This window comes from Centruroides vittatus, unplaced genomic scaffold (assembly GCF_030686945.1).
Source record: "Centruroides vittatus isolate TY-2023 unplaced genomic scaffold, ASM3068694v2 contig_193, whole genome shotgun sequence".
Classification (NCBI taxonomy): Eukaryota; Metazoa; Arthropoda; class Arachnida; order Scorpiones; family Buthidae; genus Centruroides; species Centruroides vittatus.
In genome coordinates this window covers 132,403-148,776 of record NW_027121185.1, presented here as the reverse complement: position 1 = coordinate 148,776, position 16,374 = coordinate 132,403, and the positions used below count along the sequence as shown (strand labels likewise).

At 30.6% G+C, this 16,374-nt stretch overlaps 1 protein-coding gene and 1 long non-coding RNA gene across 3 annotated transcripts in view; one reads left to right on the top strand and one right to left on the bottom strand.

The window, feature by feature from the left end:
- The window catches only part of ktub (Tub domain-containing protein ktub), a 37,221-nt gene extending 21,130 nt beyond the window's left edge, over positions 1-16,091 (bottom strand). Inside the window, exons 1-2 of one of the 2 annotated variants that reach the window (XM_067264799.1) lie at positions 15,919-16,091; positions 11,344-11,391 (exon numbers count right to left, since the gene is read on the bottom strand). Coding sequence is in view for 1 of the 2 variants with exons in the window: in XM_067264798.1 (XP_067120899.1) it covers positions 10,940-10,962 (23 nt within the window). In the remaining variant the exon portion in view is untranslated. Of the gene's footprint in view, positions 1-10,939; positions 11,013-11,343; positions 11,392-15,918 lie in introns of those variants that run through there. The other variant, XM_067264798.1, reaches the window with a different exon arrangement.
- Positions 1-16,189, top strand: part of LOC136970371 (uncharacterized) — a 56,049-nt gene extending 39,860 nt beyond the window's left edge. Inside the window, exon 3 of the long non-coding RNA XR_010879974.1 lies at positions 16,074-16,189. This is a non-coding gene — a long non-coding RNA (uncharacterized lncRNA). The remainder of the gene's footprint in view (positions 1-16,073) is intronic.
- The last annotated feature ends 185 nt before the right edge of the window (positions 16,190-16,374 follow it).

Here is a 16,374-nt window from a genome sequence, read left to right as displayed (position 1 = left end):
CAGCATTATAAAAATAGGACTCAAAGAAAGCAGAAAGGAAGGTAAGCTTTTGCCTGCAGCAAGGGTTGTACTGGACAGCAGTAGAAAAGAAGTGAACATGGCTAACATTCTAAATGGTGATATGTCCAAAAAATACGGCGTAAAATCATGGACAATTTGCTTCTCTAATTTAGAGGGTACAAGAGGGATACGTTATAGAATTGATGAAGATGAAACAAGAATTTATGAAGTGGCTAATGGATCATATGAGATGGATCCAAAGTGGTACGTTGAAGGAAAGGAATATAAAGTGAAAATCTTTATTAGTGATGATGGTTCTATAGAACTTCTTGAGAACAAAAATGGTGTTGCTTGGGAGCAAATAGCTGCACTTAAAAGAATAAAAGTAGGAAGGCAATACGAAGCAAAGTATTTATATGATGCACTCTCATACTTACAACAAGAAGCCTGTGAAACACTGTGTTTTGCCACAAGAAAGCTCTAAAATAAAAGACCTTGTGGAGAAAAAACCCAAAGCAAAGCCTGCACTTGAAACATTAGGGTTACAGATGCAACAAGAAAGTCCTACAGAAGAAAGAAAATAAAATGGTGATTGTCTAAAGAATTTTTAGAAACGACTGTGTCCTTTAATTAATTTGTAAATTAATTAACAGTATGCAAAGTCGACTTCTTCATATAATTCAGGCCAAAAGTGGTACAACAAAGTTCTGATTTGACTCTTTCTGAATGTTTTATTTCGTGTCAACTTGTAAATTTGTGTTGTATGGCAAAACCATTTCAAATTTGTAAAACATATGTAATTTTCTTAAATTTTATGATGGATTTATTAAAAACTTAAGTCTTAAAAGTAAAATTAAGGTTAATTTAATTTTTAAATATTGATAAGATGATGATAAACTCAAAAGTTCAAAAAACAGGTTATGTCAACTTTGAAATGATCTTGACTGTACATCTTTGTGGAACACTTTTGTACTTATCTATTTGTAAGAAAGGAACAAAGTTAAGTCAAGGAAATCAATGATGATGTAATTACTGCATGCTAATGGAAGTGTGAACCCTGTTTATCTTTTGTATTAGCACTGTGGCACTTCCTTTTCTTTTCCATATTATTCATCAACATATCCTGCCATGTATTTTATCTCATTCTTCAATTCCTTATATCTTGCCCATTTGAATTTTGTTAAAGAAAAATTAAAAAGATATATACAAAAATTAAATCAATCCATATACAGCAATCAATTTGTACTTAGTGAATAATACAATAGAGGATGTTCATCATCTGCCGACTTCAAACAAGGTCCTCCGTTCCTGTGGTGTGAAAATGAATGATGTTTAGTTTTATTTAAATAAGCAGTTTCAATAGTTAAAAGGATATAAAGTCATTCTTTTACATAAAGAATTAATAGTAAAATTACAAAATTGCTAATTCAGATTTTAAAAAATAGGTGCAACTTACCTTAAAATAAAAAAAAATCTCCTATAAACATTCTTCCTCAATGAAATAAAGGCTCAAAGGAAATAACATGTCATACGTGTTAGTTTCTTGTTCTGACAGCAAATTAAAACCAATTTTTATATGCTCTTTGGAATTATCTGGTGGTACAAATTAGGCAATCATCCTTTAATCTGAAGCATGTTAAATATAATTAAAAAATAAAAAGTAATATTCCAAGTATTAAGTTAAAAATTTTTAGCCATAGTTCTTTTTGACTATGGCTAAGAACTTTAAATCTCTTCAGTTATCACCATTGAGATTCATCCAGTTTCCATACAGATTCATCCTTTTGAATGATCTTTGACTGCAGGAGAAAATGGCCCCATGTGATGACTTTTGAAAGAAATACTCAAAACAGTTGAAGGAGTCACAGCTATTTAATATAATTAAATGCTTTTTGGGATTCCTCAACAATCTGGAATTTTTGTACTAACATATATTTTACTAGAAATAAGCTCTTTTTTACCCACTCCTTTTTCCAGACTAAAGGTGGGAGATCCAGTTTCACTGCTGAAACTGAAACTGTTAAAACTGATCCAAGTGTAGAACTGTTCTAACAGAACAAGTTCCATTGGAGCCATTAAGCTAGATAGTTCCTCGGAATCATTATGTAATATTAGAATTGCTTAGCTGTTGGACTAGACAATCCCTTTTAGGTTTTATATAGGATATAAAATGTTTCTCTCTCTATTCTTTGTTTTTTGCTTGATCTGCTCCAGATTAGAATCTGAGAAAAATATAGACTGAGTTAGACAAGAATATCACAAAACCTGGACTCCTTGTCCCTTCCCTGATTTGATCTCCCCTTATTAACTCCTAAACCCTATGTCCAATCTGCACTAAATTTTTCATGCCTTATTCTCTGGGATTCTGGGAAAATATAGACTTTCATGAAATCCAGACATCTCACTCTTTCCAATTTGATGTTATTGACACTTTGTGATAAACATAACAATAACCATAAACTCAAATAACCAAATTTGTAATATGGTTTTCATTATAACATTTAGCCATTTTCCTGTTTGGACTATCAATGCCAGACATATCTGTTTGTAAATATTGGTTTTATTAGTAACAAACTCCAAAAAAATTATAAATTTTTAAAATATCTGGAGTATTTTAAATTTACAAAAACTAATTTGATTATTCCTAAAAACCCATGGAACATTTTCATTAGTTCAAATCTAGATAAAGAATTTACCATTTGTGGAAAACCATATTTGTAAAAGTACAGAATGAAGAATGCATTAGTAGTTCCAACTAGAACTACCCACTCTATTCCAGACTATCAATTTATAAATGCAGTTTCTTTTGTACACATCAAAAATCCATTGTCAAACACAGAAAACTTACTATATCTCAACCACCATAAAAGAATATTATATGTAGGCTGTTTGTTTTAGAGATTGTCAGAGGTTGAAAAAAAAGACAAGTATACATAAAAAAAAATGAATTTATTACCATAAATTAGGTACAGACGTGGTTACTTTTGACATAATTACCATGAAGATTGATGCATTTGTCTATCTGTGGTCAAGCTTTGAAATCCCTTCTTCATAGAATGTTGTCGCCAGTCCAGTGACTTGAGATGGGCCTTAATGTTGTTTTGAAGATCGTCATTAGTCTCAAACCTCTGTCCTCCTAACCACGTTTTTAGTTTAGGAAAGAGGTGGAAGTTGCTTGGCGCTAAATTGGGGTAGTAAGCTGGGTGTTTAAAAAGTTCCAAGCTAGGTAGAAGTCTGAAAGGTGACAGTCTTCACATCTTTAATGTGTGAAGACTTCCATCTCTTTCCTGAAGTGAAAATGTTACTAGGAGGGCAGAGATTTGAAACTAATGATGATCTTCAAAACAATGTTAAGGCCCATCTCAAGTCACTGGCAGCAACATTCTATGAAGAGGGGATTTCAAAGCTTGTCCACAAATAGGCAAATGCCTCAATCTTCACAGTGATTATGTTGAAAAGTAGCCTTGTCTGTACCTAACTTATGGTAATAAATTCATTTTGTTATTTACATTTACACTTGTCTTTGTTTTATGGACCATTGGAGGTTGAAAAAAAATACTACTCTCATATAATACTGTTGAAGAAATATTTTGTGTATTTATGATTTATTATTTAGACCTCAGATGAGGCCGAAAACATTTGTTTTCTGAAATTTAAGCAGTACTGGAGATAAAGGTTCAATAAGTGTGTATGAGTTTGTTATTTAGTTTTATACTTGTTTTTATGGGTGTGTCAAATAAGGGGTAGCTACCATTTCCCATTTAGCATAGTTTGAAATATTTAAAATAAATAAATTATATTTTTTTTATAAGTTTGTCAATTCTCATGAGTTAATATGAAATTAATAAAAGGAAAATTCATAAAACTCCTTTTCCATTTTGCCAATAAATTCATGGTCTCCAATTTTCCTAGCTTTTTTTGTGACATTTTTGAAAGTGATGTTTCAATGCAAATATCTGACTCAGAGAAATTATTGAGTTGTCAAGCTCTGATTTAGCTTGCTGTCTTGAGAACCCAGATATGATGAAACCAAATCAGCTCAGAAACACTCATGTAAAGGCTGATCCTAATATTGGACTTTGCCTCTTTTATGCTACTTTATTTGGAATGTAACCTCTGCAGTTACAAAATACATACAGGTATCTTTTGCCAAGTTTCTTAACATTGTATATTCTCTGACCTTTGACAATTTACTTTGACTCAAGATACCATTTATAATGGATCAACTTTTATTTAACAGAAATATTAAAAGAATATTTTAACTTATTTCTGAAATAAAATCTTGGTAGTATTATTGATATGTGTGACTTTTGGATATGCTTGCCCCAACAAAGACTGTGCATTGCAAAAAATATATACACATTTCGATAACCCCAAATTCAAACAAGTTTTTTTTTTAATAAGAAACATTAGGTATTTGAGAATTCAGTGAAAATTCAATTGAATTTGAATTGTATCAACTATTTATTGAGGCTGTTCTACCTTTCAGTTATTTCATCACAAAGATATCATAATTTTGGACCATACAATGAAAGGTGTGTGTTTTATAATAAATCTTATTGCAGTCAAGCCATTTGAGTGATATTTTCTTAGAAAATCTAAAATTTTGTATTGCATATTGACATCAATGTATATATGAAGTGTCCAACAAGTTACTGTGCAGTGAGAAATTTGTAGTCATGGTCTCTAATGCAATGCTGTACCTATAAGTTGTACAACCCACATTCCACTTTGTGGTAAACATCATTACCACTTGCTCACAGGCTTTCTGATTTACACACTAAGATTTTTGGAAGACTCAAAAATAAAACTTTGCTCTTATTAAAACTTCACTTAAACCTTTTCCACTGCATAGAACTTTTTATACACACTGCATATATTTATTTTTGAAAAGTTTTATAATAAACAATTTTATATAACATTTCCTGTATACATATAAAATAATCTCCATTGCTCAACTAAAATACTTAGTTTTTGAAATAAATTCATACGCTAACATTTGCAAACTGTTTAAAATTTAAAAAAAAATAAAATACTTTAATTTATTTAGAAAGTGCATTTAAATAATAGAAATAAATTGTTATTTAAATATGAATAAACCTTCAAGAAAATCTCTAAACTCTGCACTAAATTTAACTAATGTTTTTTCTTTCTTTTCAAAAATTATCTTTAGGTTATGTCAACATATAGTATTTATACACATGTATGCCTGTATTATTTTCTTGGTTTTAAAGATATTTTGAAGATTTATTCGACTATAGATCCAGTAAAATATTACCTTTAATTCAAATATGAGTTTATATCTTTCCTAATGTAACTACTCAGATTTCAATTCATATCTGGATATAAAATATTATATCATTTGCAACATACACTAATATAAATCTAGTTGATGTTATCATCAGAAAACAATGCGAAATATTTTAATCATTTTTTTTTATCTACATTTTATAAATAACATTTATTATTATGAGCAGATTCAATAAGTAAGGTTAGGCATACAAGGTTGAGACTAATAGTTTTGAAAGAATATATAGCACTATAGCCCTGTATCAATAGTCATCCCTACCAGTTGTCATTTACATTCACTATGAGGTTTACAAAATGGCATTGCTCACATCAAACTACCAGAACTTACCAGAATTGAACAGGAAGCTGAAGTATAGCTGAAAGCATTATACTCAGAAGTTAGTGAGATCAGTATGGAGAATTAGGAAAGGAATGTGTGAATTTTAGTATTTAAGACAGGTTATAATGGGTATAAGGGAAAATAAAGAATACGTAAGTAATTTATCAATGTAAGTTCTTACAAACATTATAGAACAAGTTTATTTAAATGACAAATCATTTTTTTACAAAAAGTGTTTGAAATGGTGTCCATCAGCTTGAATATAGACTTCAGCCCGTCGACATAAGGATAGATGTTCACATGCTCCTGGGTAATGTTTGATTGAGTTACAATCATTTTTAATTCTTTACCGGAGTTCTATGGGATTCAGAACCTCTGTGCCAAACACCATAGATTTCAAATGGCCCCAAACAAAAATTATTCAGGGGATTCAGATCAGGTGACCATGCAGGCCAAGCAACTCTCCCACTGTAACCAATCCACTGTTGGGGATAAATGGTGTTGAGGTAAGCTCTGGACAACAGGCTGAAATGTGTGGGTGCACAATTGTGCATGAACCATGTGTCCCACTGGGTTGTTAGAGACACATCTTCAAGTAACTGTGGTAAAAAGTCTACCAATTGAAGAGATGGCAACCAGAATATTCAAGTCTTGGATATTCTGGATGCTATTTGGTGGTTGTCCTTCACTTTTAGGGTATAACTGCCCTTTTTCTCTCAGATGTCCATCTACAGCAGTGAAAGTTTGGTGACTGTACAAGAAACTTTCTCTGGCAGAAGAGTGCCAGTCATCTAGCTTCAAGTGCATTCCCGCAAACTTGCCCATACATCAAATGCATATCAATGTATTCCAAAAACATAAATTCAGACATAATTTAAAAAAATCACTTTGGCCAACACAAACTAATCACTGTTGACGAACAAATACAAATAATGCAAACAGTTTCGACTTCAATTTAGTAAGTCAAAAGTTCCATATTATTAGAATATGGAAATTAGCATTAAAATTAGTAGTGTATTTAAATGTTTAACCCCTCTACAACCCCTCAAATTTTTTACACATCTTTCTGTTACACCCTGTATATTCCAGGGCCATTCCTGGATAACTTAGAATGAAAAATTTTTTATTGCATAATGTAAATGAGTCATCATTTGTCACGACTGACCAACTAAATATATAACACAGGGAGCTCAAAACTGGTTAAAGATTGACATATCTAGAATTTCCTGTTAAATGATAATGTTTTATGGATGATATTACCACACCTATGGATCAATGTCCATATGCCTTCTATATATTCGGGATGAATTTCTCCACAGTGGCATTCACAAGTTTTTCTGCTGTTCTTAATTGGAAGTTTTCTATCAAATAAATAATTCTTGCCTGGTCACATCCTGTGGTTGCCCACCTGTCTGTTAGCTCTTTTGCCAGTGTCTTGGACAGTTTTTCCTTTTCTCGGGTCTTCTTGATATTTTGCTAGTATGGTTTTCAAGGGTTGATACATGCTTCTCATGCACAATTATGTTTCCTGGCTGCCATTTTTGGTGATTAGTGCCTTGTAAATTCAGCCACTTATCTTTGACATTATCTGTATAGCAAGTCCCAAAGTGATTACAATAAGTGGATTCTACTACATATGTTTAGATAAAAAAATCAAGATGAATTGCTTTACTGATAACATTCTCATACAGTACATATGTAATATTTTCTTGCTTCAACCCTCTAAAATATCAGCTGATATCCTGATGCTATACCATCTTTAGTTTATCATAAAATTTATCAGTAGTATATTTTTTTCAAATTAAAACACAGATGGTGATGTATTTATTCCTTTCCAGTTGATTTGATTTATTGTATATGCATAATATGTATATAAAATTTTAAAAGAAATAAATACCAAATAAAGAAGTTGCATGTTACTCGAATGAGGTTATAGACTATAAATGGTTGTGACCTGATCTGTGCTTCAGTCATTTAAATGCATATAACCTATACCCTTAACATATTAAAATAGACTCAGCCTTACTATATTGCACCATAGCAGTCCAGCCAAGATTCACAAAATGTACTTCATTTGGAGGAAACATGCCATTTTGTGGCATGTGTTATATTCACTAATAATAACTTTGAGAATTTGGTTCTTTATTATGTAATATTTATATATACAGCGGAATCTGCTTATTATGATCAGTTTGACACATGCAACTTGGTGATGAAATAATAGGTTGATAACATCAATAATAAAAATTTTTTAAATAAATAACGACTAACCCGTTACAAAGCTACACATCCACAAGAGCCGAATTATCGGGCTAGAGTTGGCTATAATAAATAAATAATTAATAAGACAATTTGGCACTAGAGCTCGGCGTTAGGCGCCATCTCTTACTAAACTTAATAATTATAATTAAATTAAATAAATAATTTTAATAATTTGGAACTGGAGGAAAAGAAATGTCTGCACGGATAGCAGAAGTTGCGGGTTCGAGTCCCGCTTCGGGCCGATTTCTTTTCCTCCAGTTCCAAATTATTAAAATTATTTATTTAATTTAATTATAATTATTAAGTTTAGTAAGAGATGGCGCCTAACGCCGAGCTCTAGTGCCAAATTGTCTTATTAATTATTTATTTATTATAGCCAACTCTAGCCCGATAATTCGGCTCTTGTGGATGTGTAAAAATTTTTTATTTTCTGTTTAAATTCAATTTATTACAAATAATTAAATTGTACACATTCATACTGTATATTTATCACAAACTGTACACTTAAACAGCATTATAAGAAATGCAGCGTATAAAAATCTGTAAACTACTGTTTTTAACTCAACAACTCATAAAATTAAAGTAGAGAAATCACAACAGGAATGTTAATTCCCAAAAGTTAAGATCCACAGTACATGTTTTTTCTAAGAATTTTTGTCATACCCTTACAGTATGTAAAAGATAAAAGGTATGCTTCAGTTAAAAGTAAATTTTAAAGAAAGAGTCCATTTAGTACAAATTTTCTAAGAAGTCTTATCCCCAAGCATAATTACCATAATTGATAACAACGGCCAAAGTTTGATTGTAACAGGTGGATTACTTTTAACTATTGATTATACTGATTACGATAACAATAACTAATTGATAACTGGATTCCACTGTATATCAAAAAATAGTATGTATGCTTAGGCTGTTGACCAAGAACATAATAGAGTGATGTAAAGCCTGCATATCACATAGACTGATATAATTAATGGACTTAAACATACTAAAACAATGTTGTTTTTGAGAACTCAAATACTTTGCATGTTGCATAAATTTACTACAAATGGCAAGTTTGTTTAACTAAATTTTTGAAGTTCTTGAAATATCAAATGCTCTGGAAAAAGCTATTTGAGTTGACCTTTAATTTAAAACATATTTTCACAAAGAATAACTGAAAAATAGAAAAAAAGAAAGGACAAGTTTCAATGAATAAGAAGAAAGAATGATTAATAAAATATAACTTCCAAGTAGGCAACATAGTAAATCATTCCAAAGGTCTACAGTCAAGTCTGCATCAGATAAAAATTCTTTGCATGTATGTAAGTTCAGTATGCTAGGCCCCATTCTTCATCAACTAGTCACTCTAATTGTGGGCCCAGCTTTGACCTAACCCACAATGAGGTAGGAACAAAAGGAGTTAAAACCTCTACAAAATGAGTAAAATAATGAAACTGATTTTAACTCCGATTATATTTTAACAAGCTGTATATAACTTAAAAAAAGTTATTTACTACAGTATAATAGCACCAAAGCCTTGTATTGGAATAGATCATATTGTAGTGGTTTTTTAAAATTGATATATAAATTTTAAGACAATCATTGCAATCTTTAGAGATATCGTAACACTTGTCACATAAAAGAAAAAAATTACTGTTTAGTTGATAGTTAAGATTGTATCTGTGATACATTACAAGTAAAATAATAAAATACTTACATGTATGACTTTAATTAATATTAAAAGATATCAATTAGTGTATAAAATTATTTGGTTTTTTAAGCAAATACACAAACTTACAGAAAGGTCCTTTATAATCATTAAAGTAATCTGAATTATTTAAAGAATATAAATAATTCAGTAATAAAACCTTCCAGTAATTTATTAACCTAAGATAAGAACATTGCAATCTCTTGTTAATTTGATGTGTAGATAAATTATTAATGGAAATAAAATTAGTTAACGATTCTGAAAAGGAATGACTCGGAACAACATTTTGATTAATTTTATGAAATTCATAGAATTATAATCTAATGATATCTTTGAAATTTATTGAAAGCGATCTAAGTGAATTATCTTGTCCAACATAGTTAAATCCTTAAGTAAACAACATGTGAATGCACAAATACTCAAAATGGAACAGTTTGGATGGCCATTATAGACTTGTATTAATCATGTTTTTGACTATTATATTATTGTAGAGAATCTGAAACTTTTGGTACAGATAGTACATGGCCAGTCTATGAACATATTGTCAATGGTCAAGATCATACAGTCACACCAAATCTGCACACAAACGTATTCAATATAAATTTCATATTACTAATATAAAAGCTGTGTATAGGTCCAAAATACTTAAGCTAGAGAAATCAGAAATTGTTTATGACATTTTTTGTTGATTAAACTACGATTTAGAAACATTTATATGATAAATGCTTATAGTTCCATCACCAGATTTTCAACACAACTCAATTATGTACATTTTACATGTCCTTGTAAAATGTACATGTTCTTGTGTGCTTAGTGGTGCATAAAATTTGAACATTTTTGTATATTGGTGGTTTGGTTTGATGGAGTCTACTACTGTATGTGAATTTTTATGGAGCAAAAAATACTAATGCAACTTAATTCTCACACATTAAAGATATACAAAGTTTGAACACTCAGAGTTAAATTTATTATCCTATTTCATGGTTGCCATTACATGACAGTTCTATGGAAGATCTGACAATGGAAGAAAAATACTTATCCTTGAATAAATCATCTCTGGCTTCTTTATACCTTATTTATATGTGTGTTTGTAATGTTCATTTTCTTAAAAAAACAATAATTTTGATTTAGCCTATTATATTTATAAAGAGTTTTACAAACTATAAAAGTGTTCCTTTGAAATAGAAACAGATTTATAAATTTTAAAAACATTAGATAAAAAAAAAGGTTATTAAAACTTTTAATCTTTCTTTTTTACTCTTTCCACCCTAGAGACACTAAGAAAAGCTTTTTAATCATATCAATTATGAGTTTGGCCTGACCCACAATAGAGGTGGCCTGGCGGTGGGATACAGTACCTAATATATCTTGGACAGGTCATCCCATGAAAAATTCCTACAATTGCTTGTCGGGATTCAACTGGACTCCCCAGAGTGGTAGGCCAATTCCTTAATCACCTTGGCCGTTTGTCCATTATCTAATAAAATGTTACTTTTGAATAAATATTATCTATTTTTTTATTTGATTTGCTTTAATCCAAATTTTATTCCAATGAATTCATTTTGGATTATATAATAAAATACTGTAGTGAAAATTGCTAATTAACAAGTTACTTCTATTGTATATTTTCCAGTTAAATACTTGATTTAAATATTTTGAATTCTGCAACAACAATTGTTCCTCCTCAAATAACACTTACTCAATTTATATTATATTTTCACAACTGTTACTCAAATATAGCTAATACAGGAATGTATCTTACCATCTAAGTAGAAGCAATGTAACTTTTTTCTTTTCAAATCATTTTCACCTGTAAAAATAGAAGAAAGTATTTTAATTCTTTAATTTTCAAATATAAAATTATAATTGTATATATAAATAGTACAATGTGCCGTGCAGTGAATTCACTTAATGTGCTGCTTTTGAGGAAGTATCTGCTGTTGTAACTTTGTTTTGGAACTGCATTATACCGAAGTGGTATGCCATGTAAAAATTTTTTTTAATTAATGGTTGGTTGATTGATTAATGTTTATTGATGCAGGCACCATGCCATTTTAATGAACTGTTCTAAAATGAAGATTTGTTAACTGAACAATTACTTATATATGTATTTATGCTATTAACACAAATGCAAATAACATAAGTGAGTATTCTATCATAATTATTAGAATAATTGTAATGCAGTTAGACTTAGGTTTCAGTGTAAGTATATCAAATATTGCAAAGCCCTACATATATATATGTTATGGACAAAGTGATTAATACGGGCATTATGAATAATGACCAACAAAATCGCGCATTGTAATAAATTTCAATAATTTACCAAATTGACCGGTCATTATGAATATTGCCATCACCTAGTCAGGCAAAGTGATAATAATAAGTTGAGGAATGATCATCTGACATACGCTAGCTAATCGGCACTCAGTTGTGTGTGCATATTGCGCTTAGTACCAAATTTGGCGGCAGTTGTGACTGTTTGTGCTCTCGACAGATTCCTCCCGGAGGGTAGCCGCCGTCAGGCTGCCGATTGTTTAACGTCACTAGTTATTTATTCACAGTAGTTCTTGAACACACGTATCAATAACTAGTATGTATCAATATCTAGTAACGTTAAACAATCGGTGGCTCCCTTCTGGGAGAAATCCGTCGAGAGCACAAACAGTCGCGACCACCGCCAAGATGGTGCACATAGGTAAAATTTTGCCATTTAATTAATATAGTTAATAGTACTTAGTTTTAAAAGATTACATGCTCTTTTTAAAATACTTTGAAATAATTCACAAAAATAAATACAGTATTTCTAAATGAAATAAGTGGAGGTTTTTTAATCAAATTTTAAATTCGGTACTAAACACGACGTGCACATGCAACTGAGTGCCGATTAGCTAGCGTATGTCGGATGATCATTCCTCTACTTATTATCATCACTTTGCTTGACTAGGTGATAGCAGTATTCATAATGACCGGTCAATTTGATAAATTAATCAATATTTATCACACTGCCCGCCTTTTTGGTCATTATTCATAATGCCCGATTAATCACTTTGTCCATAACATATATATTTATATAGAAACATAACCAAACAATGCAAACAATTGCCTGAAATTACATTATTATTCTAAATTATTTAATATATTATTAAAATTATAATAATTCGTTTAGTTACGAGATGGCACCTTATGTCTCTAGTAGCAAATTACTTAGTATTAATTATTAAATTAGCAGAGTTATAGCCTGATTATTTAAGACAATTGTTAGGTTATGATTCTCAGGTTTCAGTCTTAAAACTTTTTATCATCACAAACTGAAAATTGAAACCTAAGTCTACAGACATTTATTAAAAGTAAAATAGAAATTAAATATAATTAAAGCAGGGTTTATTTTAATGCCCTATGGACACTAAAAGTGTCTTTTTTTAGCAAGCCCTTTATGGGTTCAGCCAAGTTCAAAATATGGTGAATGAGTGTGAGGGATGGACCACTCACAGAAAATTTCCAGGTTTTTCACCCCTTCTGGATTCGATCCTGGGACCCCAGCGTGGTAGGTTTCTACCTTAACTGTTTGGCCATCAAGTAAACAGAAAGACATAATTTTAATGGTTTTTTTGAATAATATAGTTTTGTATATCAGTAAGAAAAATCCAGTAGAGATGTGTAACGTTCCTGGCTGTTATCAGAGATTATTAAAAAAATAACCTCTATGTTATTAATTATAATAATAAAATGTGTGTGGCTCCATCTGTTACGAGATTATATTATTAATTATTATAAAAAAGCAAAAGGTGTAGCTTTGAGGACAGCGATGTGTTTTTTAAGAAATTGTAAATGATAATAATGAGTAAAATTTTCATTTACTCCCATTTCACTTGAGATACAAAATACAACCCCTCTATATCGCTCCATCCTGTTTGCCATTTAATAGCATCAATGCCCAATATATACAAGTTACCATGCCAAATTTCTTCTTAATCATCCTAAGATATTAAATGAAATAGATTCCAACACACAATTTTTCTCCCACTTTTTGACCTTTCTGGGTTCATTTGGTTTCAAAATGGAGATTTGCAAAAAAACTCAAAGGCTCAAATTTGACACAATTTCAATACTTTCTCGTTATGTATACATAACAGCTGAGAAACTGATATGTAAATTTTTTTTTGATGTGTTTTATACAAATTAGTTAACTCAGAATATTTATATTTTATGATGATAATTAAAGTGGTTTAAGCCAGTTTTGATTGCTGTTAAATGTATTAAAATGTTCTAATTTGTTTATAAAACCCAGAGAGTTTCATTTTGAACAGCTTTTATAAACAGAGTTAAAATCTTTTTAACTAAAAATGCATCACTGACTTTAGAACTACTCTGTACAAGTAAATTCAAATAAATCATATTCAATTCTTAAAAATTGATTTTGTAAATGTGTATATTAATTTTTTTTATCAGTTTCATTAACCGGTTGTACCAATTACTAAATAGATAATAATGTGTCTGAAGAGTATATTGTCACCTTTTTACGATCTCTCTAATTGGCTAATGCACTTATGCAGCGTAAAAATATTCCAAAGATTTCGGAATCTTCCAAAAGGTGTTTTGATTATCTTTTAGTATTTTAAGATATTTTTAGATGTTTTAAAACTTTTAATTATAGGAATTTTAATTCCTTTATTGTTATAAACTAATTTATTATTGTCAGAAAGAACAAAAACATATAAATTTATATACCTGTTAAGGAAGCTTCTCAAAATTCAACTTAACTTGCTTTTCTTGGAACAAAAATTTTCAGAAATTTGTGTTCAAGTGTGTTCTAGCAATAGAATAATCATTAAGTAATTAACTAGATGCCAATCATCGTCATCATTAAAGATAAATAATGTTTTCTCTACTTGCTTCTGATGGATATAAAGCCCAGAAACAAACTTGAGGTTTCAAAAAACTTTTACTCCAAGAAACAATTTGTATTCTTAGACTTGTAACACAAAGACGTGTCTTTGTATCACAGTTTTATATATAGAAAATATTAAGAATATGTTTTATTATTTCCTTTAAAAATTAATTGTGTAAATATTTATAAGTTTTAAATAGAAATAAAAAACTGCTTATTTACAAGAGTTGGTCAGTCCTAGCCCATTTGCTGCTCTGGGCACGATTTAAATCTGCCACCCTTTGACTTTAACCTAACCAATCTGACATTTAAGGGTCGATTTACACACAACAGTGACGTGCCGGCACAGTGACTGTTTGGTGCATAAACATCAATAAATATCACACATAGCCAGTCAGAGTTTCATCTACGACACGCGATCTGTATTCTGTCAATCATATAAGTGTCGTACATGAAATTCTGATTGGCTATGTGTGATATTTATCGATGCTTACTGCACTGTGCTGGCACGTCACTGTTGTGTGTAAATCAACCCTAAGTAAAATAAAAAATGTGCAGCACCTCCTCTCTTTACATTTCTTTATACAAGTTCTTTTACCTTAAGTAAAAATGTACTGTTATATATACATTTATTTTTCCACCCCTTAAAGCTAGCAATTATAGGTATTGTACAGTACATCTCAGAGAACCTAATTGAAAAACCAGTCCTGTTTGCATCATAAAATCATAACATACAAAAGATAATGTAACATTTAAAGAATACCAATTCAAACAACTACAAAATTCACTTCTACAAAATCGTAAAATTGCAGTTCTGAACAAAGCAGTCGGGACCTCGTCGGAGCCGTCACGTAGACAGTCGGTTCCCACGACTTTTTTACTCCCGTGGGCACGGTCTACAGCTCCGACATTTTAACAGCCTCGTCCGGAGCCACATTTGCACCTGGAAGGTAAATGCACGGCACCCAAATAAAAAAATTATATATATATATATATATATCTTATTGAAACCAGATTATCGAACTTCACGACGCATTCTTCAGTATAGTTACCGAAGCACGTTAATTGAGACAACCTCTTATCGATGGAATAAATTACAAATATATTTGTATGTTTATAACAAAAATAAAAACCTGATAGGTCATAAAAACAGTCATTCATTTAATTTACTAATTTAAAATCTAATTAAAAGTGTGCATCTTAATCAGACAACTAAGTCGTTGCCTAATTAAGGCCAGAATACCATACTGGAAGGCACGTGTTGACATTTAAGTAATACAAATTAGTCACGAATGAATAACTAGAACAATAGATAAATTCCATTCTATTGTTAATGTTAGAAGCTACTTAACTGGTAAATTTATCGTGACGTAACAACGTGTTATGCCACCGAACGTTATCAATTACAAAAGTTAATCAATTTCGTTTTGGTACCTTCGTTTTACTTACAATTTGGTAAAGTTTAAACGAGATATTTCGTTTCAGACCAAAAATCTTCATATTTTATCATGTAAAAATGATCACTCGACAGTACATAAATTCGCTTAAAAATAACTCTTGGTAAAATTAAAAAAAAAAGAAATCCTTTTGTTTTTTTCTCTCAGAAAGCTCGTGAGATTGTTCGAAAAGTAAACAAGAGAGTCGCCATCTTAACTGCGAACTTTGAACCTTTCAGCGCCATCTTACGACGTTCGCCGGTAATTAAATTCGTAAAATTATTTGTATTTTAATTAACGTGACATTTAATAATTTAGTTATAAATCCGACATTTATAATTAATATCTTAACAACAGTACGCTCTCTCGCTTTACGACCGGAGGTTTTATAGCCCCCGCTTTTACGACGCGTCATAAATGACTTATTTACTGACTAACTCGTAGTAGTATTATATAATCCAAGCTGTAT